Source organism: Coturnix japonica, chromosome 2, assembly GCF_054131305.1.
Source record: "Coturnix japonica strain WE chromosome 2, WE-NBRP24, whole genome shotgun sequence".
Taxonomy (NCBI): Eukaryota; Metazoa; Chordata; class Aves; order Galliformes; family Phasianidae; genus Coturnix; species Coturnix japonica.
In genome coordinates, this window is record NC_140664.1 from 44784509 (window position 1) to 44801893 (window position 17385).

The 17385-nt window shown below is 39.6% G+C and overlaps 1 protein-coding gene across 50 annotated transcripts in view; it reads right to left on the reverse strand.

The window, feature by feature from the left end:
• Positions 1–995: 995 nt before the first annotated feature.
• EPB41L3 (erythrocyte membrane protein band 4.1 like 3) overlaps positions 996–17385 on the reverse strand; it is a 147878-nt gene continuing 131488 nt past the window's right edge. For 7 of the 50 annotated variants that reach the window (XM_085539689.1, XM_085539687.1, XM_085539663.1 and 4 more), the window contains 10 exons: positions 15758–15793; positions 15525–15590; positions 14853–15044; positions 9331–9453; positions 8415–8792; positions 7509–7640; positions 7002–7100; positions 5238–5318; positions 4857–4973; positions 996–3538 (listed from right to left, as the gene is read on the reverse strand). In XM_085539689.1, coding sequence (XP_085395815.1) covers positions 4863–4973; positions 5238–5318; positions 7002–7100; positions 7509–7640; positions 8415–8792; positions 9331–9453; positions 14853–15044; positions 15525–15590; positions 15758–15793 — 1218 coding nt within the window. In that variant the 3' untranslated portion in view covers positions 996–3538; positions 4857–4862. Of the gene's footprint in view, positions 3539–4856; positions 4974–5237; positions 5319–7001; positions 7101–7508; positions 7641–8414; positions 8793–9330; positions 9454–11895; positions 11971–14852; positions 15045–15524; positions 15591–15757; positions 15794–17385 lie in introns of all 50 variants that reach the window. The other 43 variants (XM_085539693.1, XM_085539690.1, XM_085539676.1 and 40 more) reach the window with 19 other exon arrangements.

The window sequence follows — 17385 nt, forward strand, 5'->3', positions numbered from 1 at the left end:
ATAAAGTGGATCTCAGGCATGGGAATGGAATATTATCCAATTAAAGGTTTTCCTTAAAGTGTGTAGACGAAGTGAAATCATATTGTCAGAGCAGTGAGCTGTTGATTGGGACTTAAGTACCTTAGGAAATATCACTGTTCCTAATGGTTTGTAATGTCTAAAGTCAAAACAGGGCCCAGCTGCCTAAATCTGCCTCAGGGCTAAGATGTTGAATAGGACTAGGCTGTTAAATTCTTGCTTTAATCTAGTATCTGGATTTAGAGGCCCATTAACAGTTTTTGAGATGCTTGTACACAGAATATTGTTATTTGCAGCTGGGAAAGACAACACCTTTAAAAACAAAAAAAGTCAGAGAACTATTATGTTATATCATTTCATCTTAAAAATGCCAAATGTGTTGTTTATTTCTGTGCCTATAATGGTTACTGTTGTGGCGATTGCTTGCACAGGGCAAGCAAAGGCAATGACAGAGCCTTTTCCTAGGATGCAAACACTCTAGAACAAGATGATTAAAAAAAGAAGACTGACTTACCCCTTCAGATAACTGACAACAACTCAAAAAGAGTACAGTTTCAACAAGGTTCAACTCTCTTGACTTCTAAACCATAAATGAGAGAGGAGGAATGGCTCTAGCCTCCACCCATTCCAGTCACTCAGGTGCATTGCTTGCACCTGAGCTCCCTGGATTAGCCATACCAGGTGCTCAACCATTGCTTCAGGCTGTGACTGGGCACTTCCACTGCAACTTGTTGATTCTTGCCTGGTGTGCAAAGCTCTCCCTGGCCATCGTGATCCCTTACATCAATGATGCAGAGCAGTCACTTCTCATAGTGCTGGAGCACCAGTTGTAAAGTGAGGCTGACTCTTGTACTGATGTCTGTGTTAGTAACAGTGCTTTCAAGTAACATATCATTTGCTGGTTTGCTTCACAAGTTGTGTTACATCAAGACACAGGACAAAGACCAACAATAAATGAGAAGAGTCAGAGACAAAAGTTGGTTGGTAGAAACAGGCAGGTGTTTTTTATTTCATGTGGCACAGCATTAGGCAGACAACCCAAGAAACAGTTTCTAACAAAAACCAAGACTATTGCTCCCAGGAACCATCCCCCAAACAAGGGTCTACTGCCAACAGCGACACTGAGATGTCCTTGCCTGTCCACTCTAATCTCCTCACATTTTGCACATGCTTAGGCCGTATCTTAGCCATAAGCATCCTTACCAAGGACACTACCTTTCTAAGATACAATATCTTTAGACAGCATACATACTGTGTAGTATCACCAAAGTACAATCTCCTCAAGCCATGCTAAAATATAATGCTATCTCTGGAGAGAAGGCTTTTCAACTGCCTCACCTCTCTCTGAGGTAATACAATGCTGTTTCTTAGCTGACAACGTAAGGGGCACCTGAGGGAATATCAATATGGCTTCAGAGTCTATTTTAAACTCTTGATGCAGTAGTGAGAACCTGGAAGGAAGTCTGCTGTGATGCTGCGTGAGCACCTCTTCCACCTATGGCTGCTGCAGGACACTAGCAACACCAGAAAGCTGAGCCTACCTTCACCAAAGAGGGCAAGGACATACTCGTATCTAAATATAAAGGGCAAGTGGGGAGAGAGGTCAGCCTAAGATCACAACAGACTGTAACCTTTGAGTTATTCATCAGGCAAGAGGTAAGAAATGACTGCAGTATGGGAAGTTACACAGATCGCACTGTGGATTAAAGGCATGAAGGATGGCTGGTGGAAGGAAGACATTTTGGGGACTGAGGGCAAAGCTTCTGAAGCCTTGGGATATGATTTTTATTTATAATCTACAGATTATTCTCTCTATATATACTATTTTTTCTTTCTAAATTAAGAAAATAAACATTTATTAACAAGTCACTGGGTCAAGCCTTGCCCTTGACTGAAGCCAAATCCATCGACTTCAGTGAGAGGGAGCCCCATGTAAACAACGAAGGGCAAATGTGGCCCTTTATGTCCTGAAAAGTCTGCTTGTATCTATTTCTTTCAATCCTGCAAGGAGATACATATTGAAGGGTGGATTATTTGTTAAGAATTTCTCTTGAATTATCAGGGGAGTGTCAATGAGATGTGGCAAAAGAGCAAGAAAAAGAAATAGAAGATTAAATAATGCTTTGAAGAGAGAATTTAATCCATGTTTCAGAGCAAAAATGCCAAAAGAGAAGGGCTACAGGCATTTACTTTCTAAGCAACCACAAAATCCTTCATTAAGCCTCAGTGGAACAGTACACAACTACAGAAAACAGAAGAAACCAAATGCTTCTTTTCCTTCACAAACAACATTTACCCACAGGTAAACAGGGTCATCCCTTTGGTCCCCCTGCAATTCCAACTGTCGGTACAGCGCAGTCTTAGCCAATGAAGACAAAATGTGTCTACTGTGCAGATACGTAAAACCTGTGAGAAACACTGGGCTCTTTTAGACACAGAACAATACAATTTTGGATGCATTTACCACTTTTATTTCACTATGCAGAAACATACATTCACCATGTGTTGTGATGCAGCTGACAGTGTAATGGACTCTATCCCTTCAGTGGGTATTATAGCTGAACACTAACGAGTTTTCAGTGGACGTTCTGTACAGGTTAAGGCTTGACTCTGAACTAGATAGTAAATGCTCACCAGATTCTCAAACAGATATTTTCTTTTCCTCTGATAACAAAAAGGGAAATCATTAGAAAACCATTGTGGTTATTTTAGATTAATAACTTTCTAATGCTGCAAACTAAGTAAAATACAGATTTTTTTTTTTTTTCCCCAAAATAACTACATATAATTTACAAGGCTAGGATCTGTGAAGGGTGACCAGAAGCTGACTCTGAACAACGCTGACAAAAATCGTTAAAGTTAATAAGCTAAAATCATTACTACCTCATAAGGTATTCAGTCAGGTATACAAAGCACACTTTGTAAGCATTTAAATATTTTGATAAGAGTAAAGATTCGTCATTGTTTATCGGGCAGTAACAAAACAAGATGAAACAAATATGAGATTCAAGTTGTTTACTGAATAAACCGTGTTATTGGCACATCTAATGTGTGGTAAAACATTATACACAGTACCTACAGAGCTTCTAGCATTTTGGGGGTAATCTTCATTTACAATTATCCATAAACAAAAGGCTTGCCACCTAACAAATTTTAATCTGTTTAGACTTTCATAAACTGTGAAAGGCATGAACTGTTTATGTGTTACATGAGATCACTGTTTATATTGTTTATGAACGTGCAGGTATAGCTGAAAACTTAGACATTTTAAGAAAATTAAAAATGCTGCTTTTCTGTAATTTTATCGTTGCTTCATGCAATATAACTGCTGCTGATTCAGATTGCTTTCTATGGGAAGAGATCTCTGCCAGTTTCTTTATTAACGGTCAAGATCAATTCTTCTGTACTGAAATTTTCCATACACAGATACAAGTCAGTCAAGTTGGAACTGAGACTCCATAGAGGCTCTCGTATTCCTATGGGTGTGCCTGTCTGGATTCATATGCAATCTAGATCATTCCTGCAGGAGAGAGGATAGAGTTAATTATTTGGAACAACTGTAATCTTACAAAAGAGATTTCATCCAATTGCTTGCATAAAAACAGTATCATCTCAGTATAAGGATCTTGGCCCAAATCCGAAGTCCAGTGATGCCAGTGGAAAGAATTACTGACATCAATAGACTTTAACTGAGCTCCTTTCCATTTTCTCTGAAACAATTAGCAGAATGCCACAAGAATCATGGCTACTCACTCCTCAGTGATTGGCTCCATCTTCCAAAATAAATAACAGATATTGAAATTCAGTTTTCTTTAGGTCTCCATATCCAAAACCAGGAGAGCAAAACAGCTTCAAAAGTTGCTGTGCATCATACTCCGTTAATTACACCACATTCCATGCTAGGGAATATATATTGTTTTAAGAATAAAATGCTGCTACAGATTGAAACAAATTAGACAAGTAGCTTTTTTTTTTTTCCTTTTTTTTTTTCCTTCTGCATTCAGCATTCAAAGCAATTTGTGCAATGGTGCCGGCGTTAGCAGCTTTTAGGTAGCAGGTTAGTATGCATGACATGTTTCTGCGCATAGAGCAAATATAGGAATATTAAGATGTCTGTTTGGCCAACCACAATTGGAGAGCATGCCTTTATGGAAAATAAACAAAGCTCAACACAAGAAAGCTGCATCATCATCTCATCCTGATAAACAATGCTGCTTTAAAACATAATATGTCCTTTGAAATACAAGAAAGCCAAGACATCCAAATGCTGACACACTGAGCTCACTGGGTTCAAAACAAAAATCAAAAGCAAGTTAGGCCATACCTTTGCAAGTTTGGAATAAAGCTTAACTTGTAACATATCTGCATGGAACACTGAAAAAGCAGCTATAGGTTTTACCCTTGGCATTTTTTAAACAAAATGCATACCTTTAAGAACAAAAGTTTGTTCTTAAATGATATTTAATTGTTCTTAACTGGTTCTTTTATTGTTCTTTAAGAACAAAAGTTTATTCTTAAATGACATAGAAGCAGACAAAAGAGTTTTTTTGACTTCAGGATTAGAAATTAGACTTTATCAAAGCATGGACAATGAGGAATTTGCAGAGAGCCAACAAAAGCAAATGAGTGGTTTCTGTTGCTCCAGCTGGCACTGTTAAATGAAGACATTCAGAGCTGAATGGGCTTTGCATTCAAACATCAGAACTGATAAACAGCATAAATGCAACTTGCAAATGTCATAGAGAGAAAGTGGAGTTAGAGGTGAATTATGGTAGGAAAACAACCTTTGCAACATGCCAGCCCAGTAAATGCCTGGGAAAATCATCTAGTCTACTTACCTGCGGTCAATCCTCCCCATCTTCTGGTGTGATTTCTGTCTCTTTATGTACCACTACTTTGGTCACTGACATGTCAGGGTGCTGCTCTTTGGCTTCTTTAATTGCCTGAGCCAGCGCCTATCCCAAGGAAACCACAGAAGGGCAAAAACAAAAAGGAGGTGGAACATGCATGATCAGTAGCAAGGTGGAGAGATTCATGAGATATTACACAGTTTACAAATGAGGAAAATGATTAAAATATGAAATATACCATCACTGACTTAACTACTAGTTCAGTTTAATTTAAGGCGTGTCGGTTTGAACAGTATCTTTTAAAACAATGTTTAGTAATGTTCTGTTTTTCGGCCTTCAGGGTAGCCTTAAACAGCTTAGAGATTTTACCTGATCATGGTCGATATCTGCATCTCCTGTGATGACTATTCGTTTTTCGATTCTTGTTTCTGAGATGCCTCCTTTCACAGTCTAAATGAGAATGATAAATACATGTCAGTAGCTTGCTTTAAAGAGTGTTGCAACCCATTTGCAGGACTATCACACATTCAGATGTGATCCGACTAAACCAACTTTGGACACACACAGATGACAGCCCCATACTGCAATTGGAGCTTGCTCAGAATGGGGGGGTTGGACCTCTCCAGAGTTCCTTCCGACAAAGATGACGATGTGATTTTAACCAGCCTGCACACATCCAGAAAGATATTTGGGGTAGGTCAAAAATGACAGGTATTAGTGGTAAATTCATCCCATGAAAAAAAGAATGGTCATACAGACAGAGAGCTCATATTAAAACCTAGGTAAGACACACTGCAGGCTTTAGAAGAACAGAGAGGCTGTACAGACCTTGTAAAGCTCATCTACTGAAGGGTGAATTGCACTGCAGAAGGATGAAATGCAGTCTTCACTGACTACTAGTAAGAAAGCTGTCACTGTACAAATAGGGTTTCTGCTAGCTCCTTACAGCACAACAACACTACAACAACTCAGTGTCTAAGCTGACTGAATTATGACTATAAGATACAGATTTACAATACCATTTCAAAACTGCGCAGACCAAATAGTGCAGGACTCAAAAGCAGTATGGTCTTGACAACCTCATGCTGAGAAAAATCATTCCTTCCTTGGAATCATTTGATGACAACTTGGCTACACTGGTCCCTGATTCAGAAAGTATTTGCTGCTAATTCAAATGTATCTGCACAGCAGTGTAGACATACCTGAAGGGTTTATTCTTTTCAGACCACTCTTAAGTCCTTGGGTGATAGGTTAATCATAGAATGGCCTGAGTTGAAGAGGACCACAATGATCATCCAGTTTCAATTCCCCTGCTGTGTGCAGTGTCACCATCCACTAGACCAGACTGCCCAGTGCCACATCCAGTCTGGCCTTGAATGCCTCCAGGGATGGGGCATCCACAACCTCCTTAGGCAACCTGTTCCAGTGCTTCACCACCCTCTGTGTGAAAAACATCCACCTAAAATCTAACCTAAACCTCCCCATCTCAGTTTAAAACCATTCCCCCTTATCCTATCATATCAACCCATGTAAACAGTCCCTGGAGCCTTCTCTTCTCCAAGCTAAACAAGCCCAGTTCCCTCAACCTTTCCTTGCAGGAGAGGTGCCCCAGCCCTCTGATCATCTTAGTGGCCCTCCTCTGGACCGGCTCCAAGAGCTCCAAGTCCTTCCAGTACTGGAGGCCCCAGGCCTGGACACAGTACATCAGATGGGGCCTCACAAGTGCTGAGTAGTTGGGGACAATCACCTCCCTCTCCCTGCTGGCCACCCCTTTTTTAATGCAACCCATGGGGAGCACAGTTGGCCTTGTGGGCTGCAAGCGCACACTGCTGGCTCATGTCCAGCTTCTCATCCACCAGGACTCCCATGTCCTTCTCCACAGGGCTGCTCTCATTGAGATCTTCCCCCAGTTTGTATAAATACCTAGGATTGCCCTGATCCAAGTGCAGCACTGTGCACTTGACCTTAATCAAGCTAGTATACCCAAAGACAGGTGAAAGCCAAAACAGACAGGATTTTGTTTGAGCTTATAAGCATGTGACTATGCTTTAAAATAACAGAAGCTAAGAAAACACATTTTTCCTTCAGGAAAAAAAAAAAAAAAAAAAAGCTTTCCATTTCCAGAGGACTCACTTTGGTGATATGTGTAGTGGTTGTAGTGCTGGTGGTTTCAGACGTGATAGTTTGTGCACTCATCAGCACACCAGGCTCTGAGTCAGCACCACTATCCACCTAGAGAACCAAAAAACAATAATCAAAAGTATACCCTTAAGCAAAGGAAGTCAAGAACTGAGTTTCTCTATTTTTGCTGTTCTTCATAGAGAGTTATTTAACAACAGGGAAATAACAGCTGTTAGGGTGGTTATGCATCTTTATTTCTCTCTGCATTACGACTTCTCTTCTGGAAGGACAGATGAGAAACTGGGACTTTGAAACCTATAGTTTTATCAGCATTCTCTAAAGGCCCTACATCAGGACACACCAGTCACCTTCAGGTACTCTCCGTGCACATACTCTCCGTGCTAGTATTGAGTTCCCAAACAACAGTTCATACTAAGGAATACAGCAAAACATGGATGAAGAGAGATGGGTTCCTCAAGGCCATGCTAATTAGACATTGGCTTCTGTAGGATTTCTTACCTGTGAAGACTCATATGTAATGGTTTTTGTTTCTGTATGGACTACTGGCACTTCCTTTGTTGAAATTTCAAGGTTTTCCCCCCCAGTAGAAACACTACTGAAACTGATTGTTTCAGTCTTCACAACTGGTGACTGTGTGAACAAAAAACAAACAAACAAAAAAAAGGGATTGGAAAATTTAGTAAAGTTTCTGGATTTTTAATAAAAAAGTGCTCTGCATTTTAAGAAACAAAAGAGAAAAAAAAATCTCTTTGTTGTAATGGTATGTATATAGCACCAGCAGTTTGACACTACTCCGGATTACATGAGAACGAGCTTCAGGAAAGATGTAAACATTACATATGTTCTCAGAATGACAAGAGAACAAATCCTATTCAGGCTTGCTTTTCCATTCAGCTTTCAGACAAAAAAAAAAAAAAGAGCAAAACAAGGTATCTCTACCCTTCTGCAAAATGTTTCTTGAAATCTTTCTAATGGGGCTAAAACAAGAAGCACAGATTGCTTCAGACAGACTACAATAATGTATGACTGTATCAAGAATGGAAAAAAAAAAAAATTTTCTTTCTTTGAGGACATGCAAACTTTGCCAATCCTGATGGATTTTCCCAAAGAGAATGCCAGCTGAGTCCTTGTTGCCCACTGCATAAAAAGCCAGCAAATGAGGCATTTCTCTGCAGCATGAAAAGCGCTTTTAGGTAAAATATGCATGGCATTTAGCCAAGGATGGAAACCAGCAACAAGCTTTGCAGGTGCCATGCAAGGAGGAAATAAGAGGAGAAACAAACTGCCTGCTGTAAAAATGCAATCATAGAAGTCTTGTACTCTTTACTTTCCATGAGAGGAATTGACTTAGTCCACTACCACATACATTTAAAACTCAGCACAAGAACTGATTTAACGAGTTACCTCAAAATGAGGTTTTCTTTCCAAAGAGTCTGAAACGTGGACTGTTGTACTGTGCTCCTCCGCTTGCTCATGAGAAGTAGCAGCAGCAATGCCTTCCTGTTTGGTTACAGCTTTGTGAGCCTCCCTTTTTTCCTCTTTAGCCCCCTTAGTCACAGCAGTGCCCTCCTTCCCTTTTGCGCTAGCAGATGCTGCCTGAGCCTGGGCATCTGCAAGTCCAGCCACTGTAGCGGGATCCCCACTCGCATGCACATTCATCCCACGTCTCTCCTCGATAACCACAGTCTCCTGTACAACCTTTGTCACTGCGTCCTGGTGTGGCTGAGCTGCTTGCTTCAGTTCACTGGAAGTTATCTCCTGAGATGTTGTCGTGTCTATTCTCTGTTGGGAAAGAAGAAAAAAAAAAATCCTCATGTTGAAAGCAGACAATGCTACACAGAGCAGCTCCTCAGCTTAACGTACTGTGAACATAAATAAAAACGGGGTATTACATTTTGCCAATTTATTTCTCTCGCGCTGATGGATTTTCACTCTAAGGACATAATCAGAAAAGTAGAAATGAAAAATAAAACAAGATTATGATTTTAGAAGTGAAGAAAAATGCCAGTGTTTTTATCCTTGGTAGTTTTGTGCGAGTCTTATAAAGGCAAAATACAGCACCCTGTAAAATGACCAAAATAAAGTGAAATGAGATTAAAAAAAACAAAAACAAAAACAAAAACCCAAAACACTTGTTGTTGTTGTTGTTTTCCCTTTTGGTGAAGTTTCTGTTGTGGTCTGTTGTAACAAAGGACAAGGCACAGCAATGCAATGCGTTAGGCATACAGGCTCTGAATTATGCATAAAAACAGGAAACAAAAGCAAATCAAAAGTCATCATTGTGCAGTTATAACACCGAGGGATGGAATGAAACAGCCACCTGCGCCCAGCTATGGGAAGTAGTAGTAACCCCTCCTATGAACTCAGTCGGCTTCCTGGCGGACTCTATTAAACTGAAGATATCTGAGCCATCCAGGGTTTTTTCACCAGTGGACTGTTTAGTCTAAACAGACAAAGAAATGGAGAGTCATACACAGATGAAAGGCCAACCCACATGCACAGAGAAATTAACTGACAAAACAGGAGGCAGAGACAGAGGAAAGGAAGAGAAGGTTGCAGGGCACAGAGAGGCTGGGAACGGGATAAGGATGGGAAAATAAATTAGAGCAAATTTATACTGGCTGTATTAAGCAATAGTTACAAAGCATAGTTGTTAGCACCGGCGTTTTGCTCGTTCAGGCAAACCTTTTTACCCTTTGGTTAACAAGCAACAGCGGCAACACCACACGTCAGTAACATGGATCTTTAAATGAACCAGAAAAGTTGAAAGCCTTATATAATGCCTGCTTTACACTGTGGTATGGCTTCAAATTATGAGAAAAAAATAAGCTGGGTTGGCTGCTGTCAACATAAAGCCAGGCAGCAGGAGAACTGAAAGGCAGGGTAGTGTGAGGGCATTGCCTAAAAGAAGTCATGCTTTAATCTTTAAACTGTGGCATGAAGTCAAAGCCTCTTGTTACCACTACTTTTGATGCAGACGACTCAGTAACAACATAGTGAGCAGTAGCAATGGTAAATGGTTGTTCTCTGGAGTATCTCCACTCAGACACACTTTTATCTTTCCAGGTAAATGCCCCTGCTTTTGCAGCTTCACCATCAATGTGTTTTTCTGCTTTGCCAAGCTGCAAGCTTCCCAGTAACTGCAAATCTTGGTCCATCCTTAGTGTCTTTTTCAAGCTCTCCTCTTCGGGACTTTGCAACTGAGATTCCGCTTCCTTTATAGGTGTCAGGGAGTCAGACAGCTTTCTTTTTGTGCTCTGCACATCGGCCTTCTCCTCAGCGACAGGCTCTACGATCCCATACTTGGCCAATACTGGAATGATTTTCAAAGATTCTTGTGCTTCCTTCTCCTTTTTTTGCAAAACTTCTACAGAAGGCTGTACTGTTTTCTCTCCCTCTTTTGTTTTACTTGTCATGGTAACAATTTTCCCAGACACAGCATCATAGGACTTTCCTAAGGTGAATGTTTTCTGCTTATTCTCATCTTTGGATTGTATTTCACTTTCCAAGTCCTCAAAGCTCAGAACTGTGCTGGATTTTAGTACCTCGGGCGGAATGCCAGCTTTACTGCTCACAGTCACCACTTTGTATGTCACATTTTTTTTCGATTCACCATCAGCTACCTCAGAAGGTACTTTGTCTATAATAACCCAATCCTCAGTGCCCTATATTTGAGATATAAAAGCTAAATTAGAATATCTGAAGGTTTATCTGTGTTTCAGGAGTACTAAAGTACGAAGTCTTTTAAGAAATCAATGCTGTCTCTCTGGAAAGCATATAATAATTTTACCACTGAACTTCTTAGAGTAGTTATCAAACAAATAAACAGCATCACCTCAGGCAGAGTTAGATTTCTTCTAGGTTTCTTCCCATTAGAGGCCCATATAATGTGGACAAATAAATAAATAAATTGCATTTGCCACACTTTTCTGCAGTAATTTGAAGCAGAGTAAAATTATCATCAGAATCATCCTGAGGTTAAAAATCATATATCCCCATGGTTCATAATGTTACAGTTGAAAACAAGTTACAGAAATAAGGCAAATAAGCCCAACTGTATCCCAGTTGTAACAGCCACACTTCTGATGAGATTTTAGAACAGTATGCATTTGTATGTAGCTGCAGTCTGCACTGCAGTCTGCTTTTGTTAGAAAACATCAACCCCCTTCAGCACTATTTAAATTTAATAGTACAAGACAGTAAATGCCATCCTACTAAAGATATTGAACTGAAGGCAGTGTCTTTTATTCTCCTTATACAAGTATGCAACATGATTTGCTTTGACTATGCAACTGGCATCCACTTATTTGACCATGAGACTGTAACTTCTGCATTTAACTAAGCAAATGTGGTTATTTAAAATTGAATGAATTAGAAATAACCTCTAGGGATGATGGGATACTTTTCTGGATAATGATTTGATGAGAAGTAACCAAAGTGTCAGCAGATTCTCCTTCCTGCAGCTTCTTCTCTATCACACTCGGCTAATAGAAAAACCAATAAGAACACAAAGTTCACCATCACTCAGAATAATCTGAATTCACTTGACAGTATATAGGAAATTCATTCTAATGACACAAGTTCCCCATTCATCACAAAGTTCTCAGTGTAACTTTATGCTGGAAATGCATGCACAACTGCAAACAACATCCACAAACAGCACCGTGCAAGTAGAGCTGTAACTAGCAAAGAAATCAACCTGTATTAGGTAGCCATAAGCACTGAAGAGGCCACATTCCTCTGAATTTGGCCCCCAAAACATCTGCCTCTATAATTATGAAATAAGTATGCTAAAAAATAAAAGATTTGGAAGGGAAAAAAAAGATAATAAAATAAATAACTGTCAGCCTATCTGACTGCATTTCAAGAAAGTATTTGTTTTTACCTGCATTTCAAGGAATGTAGTACCTCCTTTCTGCAATACTATGAGTTTTTCTGATTTTTCTCTTTCTTCTTTGGTCTAATGTCAGGGGAACAAATGGTTTCAGTAAATGGAGGGCATATAGTCTACTGTACTATACAACAGCTTAGCATATTTCTTTATAAATTATTTACTACATGGTAAGTTAGGCAAAAGAATTAAAATAATTTTACAATGGAGGCTTCTCTCTGTTTGGGACATTCCAATGAATTCAGAATAGACATGAGTACAAAGTTTGTGTAACAGGAAAATCAGCACATTGAGTAATACTTGGGTGTGGATGTGTGGCATTTATTTTATCCTATGTCATTCACTTAAGTTTGTCTGGTGCCAACTGGATGTGGCTTCCATCTACAGGCTAAGAACACGGCCCTCTGCCTCACACTGGCTTTATCTCTTGTCCAAATTTCCAGCTTCCTCTTACAGCATGACATTAATATCCTTGACTTTACCCCATCGGTGCCTTTCCAGTGCTGTAAGAACAGCAGTTCCCAAGGCTGAGAATCAATTTTCAACTTGACTAACTGTGAAACTTTAAAATACTGCTAATGCTAGCTTTCTTAAGCCCTTTGAGCATGGGCATTCCTCAGACATCCTGCCATTCTTCCTGCTTCTGGGTTGGCCATGTTCTTTATTTGGCTGGTATTCACCCAGAGAGCAATGCAGATTTTTAGCCAGACCCTTTGTATCCACTTTCAAGGCAAGTGTACTCATTCAGTGTGTCAACACAAGTAATGCAAGCACTGTAATAAAAGGGTACTGTTTTAAATTCATATACCGCTCTGTACTCATGAAGAAATGTACACATTCAATGAAGATACAGAACATCTATAAACTAGAGATGGGAATGCAGAAGTTATTCTTGTACCTGGCTGCAATGAGAGGCATAACTCAGCTCTTTGAAAGGGTAGATAATAGCTGGACAAGGGGAAATGTTTTTAAGTTGAAGGAGGGAAGATTTAGGTTTGATGTCAGTGGAAAGTTCTTTACTATGAGAGTGGTGAGATGCTGGAACAGGCTGCCCAGAGGTTATAGATGTCCTGTCCCTGGAGGTGTTCAAGGCCATGATGGATGGGGCCCTGGGCAGCCTGGTCTAGTATCAAATGTGGAGGCTGAGGGCCTTGCTTGTGCCAAGGGGGTTGGAACTTCATGATTATTGAGGTCCCTTTCAGCCCAGGCCATTCTGTGATTCTGTGATTCCTGCATTTCTAAAGTGCTAGTTTAATTCAATCCAGACCAGCCTAAACATTGCAAAGGATTTTGTTAATATGACAGTTTTCATGTTCTGCAGCCATCTGGCCACCATTATAGTAGCCATTTAAAATCATTTCTCATAACTAAATGAAACGAAAGAATTTCTTCCCATTATTGTGTGAACCAACTGGCGACCAGACAGGCTCAATCTGACCAAACACAAACATATCAAACACTCCAAGTGTGTGTTTTACTTTCCTCTCTGTTCTTCCTTTATTGTAGTAACCTTGAAGAGCTAGTTGTAACAGAACTGAATACACCTTTAAAATGGCTATTGTGAGTGAAGTTTGTAGTATCTTTGAGGATGTTGAGCTACCGCACAAGGAAGGTGTAAGTGCTTTGGATCCAGACTGCCTCTGCATTTCCTAGTAAGTGCCACAATGCTGATTTTGATTGTGCATGGCCAAAGATTTTCCTGACAAATTATTCTATCAGCAAGATGTGCAAAGTGAAACCATCCTGCCTAGCACAGACAAAAAGGATGTCATGTTACCAGAAGTCACCTCAGAATTAGGCTCTGAGAACTCAAATCCACTCATATTTTTCACAGCATTTTCTTCATTTAGATGCATGTAAGATATAGTAACTGGACATTGCTTTTGAGCATGTCCTTTTCCTCCAGTAAGAATGCTACCAGATAAGGATATCTCTCACCCTTTTTATTTCCAAATGGATGGTTAAGTTAGGATGTCTTTCCTCAGGGTAAAACTTACAAAACTATAATGCTTTGCTACTGCTTGTGCAGTTTAATCAACATTCTGCTATTACATTTGCAAAATAATTAAGACATGAAACAAACTCGGGGTTATTTGCTTCACTCACACTCCTATGATTTGGGTTCAGCAATCCAGCCACTCACTTTTCATCAGGTCTTTACCTCCTTAATATGTTAGATGCATTTAGATGCATTCTGTTTATTTGACTTACGATTTTACTTTTAGGACAGAAGACCTGCATTTTCATCTACAAACATGTTTAGAAGATCTATTATGATTCCTGAACAAGACAGTAGGAGATAACTGTTCTCCTCTGCTCTGTACTCATGAGGAGCACTACTACACCTGGACCACTGCCCTCAGCTCAGTGAGCAAAATTTCTTTCCTGCGTGAAAATGTGCACGCTTAGCAATCTACACTGACTCTTCAATGCATAACCAGCAGACAGAAGCAACTATTAGCTCCCTTACGGAAGTGGGCAAGCAGGTCCAATTATCATCATTATTTCTTCTTCACCTTTAGAGACTGACAAGAGTTCTGCCCTTCACTCTATATTTTCTTGTCAAGCCTGGTACTGTACCTCCCACCCATGTTGCTATGCCACTGTTCAGTCAGCAGTCACCATTATTTAATTTTTCGCTCAATCACTGTCATGTTTTCTTTCACGCATGGTCAGATTTCCTCAAGCTTAGCGAACCTGTAAGGAAGCCTGCATTTTGCACCCTTGCAGAGACCCAGTTTCGCTCGGTAGCTAGCAGTGAATTCTGCAGTCTATCATTATACATATAAATATCAGCTATCTGCTTTTCCTTGTACTTTTGCTGCTAGAGCCTGTGTCCTGAGAAAAAGGAGCACCTGCAAGTATGGAGGGGCCTCTAATATCTCCTGAGAGCTACTGTAGATAAAAATGAATGCATAAATATATTATGAAGCCTTTCAGATCTTGCTGACCTCTTCAGGCACTAGTGGTTCAATCATAGGAGCCTCCTCCTGCCTTGCTGCAAGCCGAACGGGAGATGTGGAAAGCCTCTTCTCCCACTCATTAGACACAGCCGTTTCTGTGGAGGTTTCCAAGAAGGTTCGTTTCAACTCGCTTATATTGGTCTGATGTTTCATCAGATCTTCCTGGGTTTTGTCTAGGTCCTAGATAGTTTTAAAAGAATAGAGCAGTTTGTAATACATCCTAAGCCGATGAATTTTCAGAGCCAAAACACGTAACTCGGTTAGTAAAAAGGAAAGTAACATCTTGGGGAGCCGGGGAGCACAGCACTAACACAACACTCTGTGAAAATGTGGCATTTTGAGAGGTAACAGCATAGCATATCTCACTCAAGTGAGTATAAATATACTCTTAAGGAGCTTATCCATGTCACTACAATTTACACCTGATAAAGAAGGCTTCAAACAAACATACATATGCGCGTGGAGGCACACACACATACGCACACGTGTCTATATATTTATAGTAAAAGTTAGAGGAGTCGTCATAATCTGAGAAAAAAAATCTACTTAATTTACTAGCAGGTGGGAATACACGGGTCATGCATCATAGTGCAGATTCACAGTTTACCACTAAAACTAACACACATGTACGCACATGCACTGGTATATACCAATACCAACCTCTAACATAAGATTACTATGTTTGACATACACATTTTCACCCTGTATTCGCTTAATCAGACTATTCTGAAAGAAGTGAAAAAGAAAGGGAAAGGTAAGGGACACAGTATTGAAAGGATACAAAATGCTGTTTCTACACATTTCTTCACAGAGAACCAACAGTAACATGCTGGGAGATATGAACACCTCCAACATCAGTACTTTAGTAACATCTGCACCTTCTGCTTCTGTACCTGTGCCTTTAGATCTCCGTCCTCCTCTTGATCCGACTGCCAGCATGAGAAAGATTTGAAAAAATACCTTACCCATCCATATTACAGAAAGCTTTACAAAAGTTGGTCAGTGAATTAGGTTCAGAGCACATTTTCTCTACATTAAGGGCTTAAGGAGAATGCACAGACAAAGCGGCTGACTGCAGTTTTCCTAATTCAGAGCAGGCCTCCTCTTTCCAAAGCTGTTAATTTTGAACAAAAGAGTATTCAATATTTCCCCTTAAAATTTCCACTACCGCTGTTTAACTTCCATTATTTAATTCTTCATTATCATTGGCGCACTCTACTTTCATAGTTCCTCTAGTTACCTATGGAGTAGAAGGTGGAATTTTTATGAGACCAGTGCTAGTTAAAGACCAAATGGCAATAACAACTTCAGATATCTGTAATCCCAAAGTTTGAACATACGATGACATCTCCCAGGTCACAGGAAATGTTTTGTATAAATGGACCAAGGGTAAACATGTGCAACACTTTGTAAGGAATGAACCATGTCTTATTTGCAAAAACTGCTATTTCCTTAACCTCAGTTTCATTCTGTATTCCTTTAAATTTACTTCATTTTCAGACTGCATATATTCTTTCAGCACTTATCCACAATGGAGATTTTATATTGCAAACACAGAATATTCACTTCATCTCAGTTTTTCAAAAGCAATGCAAAATGGATCATGAAGACAGCCCATTTTCAGAAGGTTTCATTTTCAGATGGTAAGTATACAAATTTTTTGAAAAGTGAATGTCCATGAGAAAAACAGGTTCACAAAATTTCCATCTCTAAAATAAAGATGGCACATAAGAAGATTATTGTGATTTTTTGCTAAATAACTGAACATTTTAAACATCGTGGCTTTAGGATTACATTATGCTTTCTGTATGACTCAAAGCCTGAAGCTATGGAGTGCAAGTGACTCTTTAAAGCATTTTGTGCTCCTGCCTGGCCTCAACAGGCACTATGTTGTTGCGCCATTTGGATTGTTAATGCTTGTGCCTCTATTTTAACTGTTAATTTTTCATACTGTTCTAATTAGTGAAATGACCTACTGGAAAATCGTTATCTGTTGACTACTTTATAACTCAGTTCAAATCTATTCTATTTACAGCCAAGGCTAAATCGTCCTGACGCGTCATATGCAGAACTATTCCTTAACGATAATTTTAATGGTCTGAAATATTAATGAGATCTTACTGAAAAGCTACAGTAGTGCTTGCAGTAAGGCTCTGTCTTCTACCAGATGTCAGACCAAATTCAGCTCATGTTTGCATCTGCAACCATATTAATTATGAAAGCATTATATCCACTTCACTGGAGTCACACGGGGCTGAATTTGCCTGCACAGCCTACATACTATGTTGTGGATAAGAAGCTTATCAGTGTCAAGAAAAACCCACTTTTTAATGTTCCACATCTGAAGATAGTATGTGGACTGCAATCTATGCATTTTTGAAGATGATGTGAAATTAATTTCACTGAAGATATTTATAACTTGGAAATACCTTTTCTCAGAAAACTTGAAAACTCTGCTATATCTCCTTCCCCCTGCTCTCTCTCTCTCTCCAAAAGGCTGCAGATTATAACATCAAAGAAG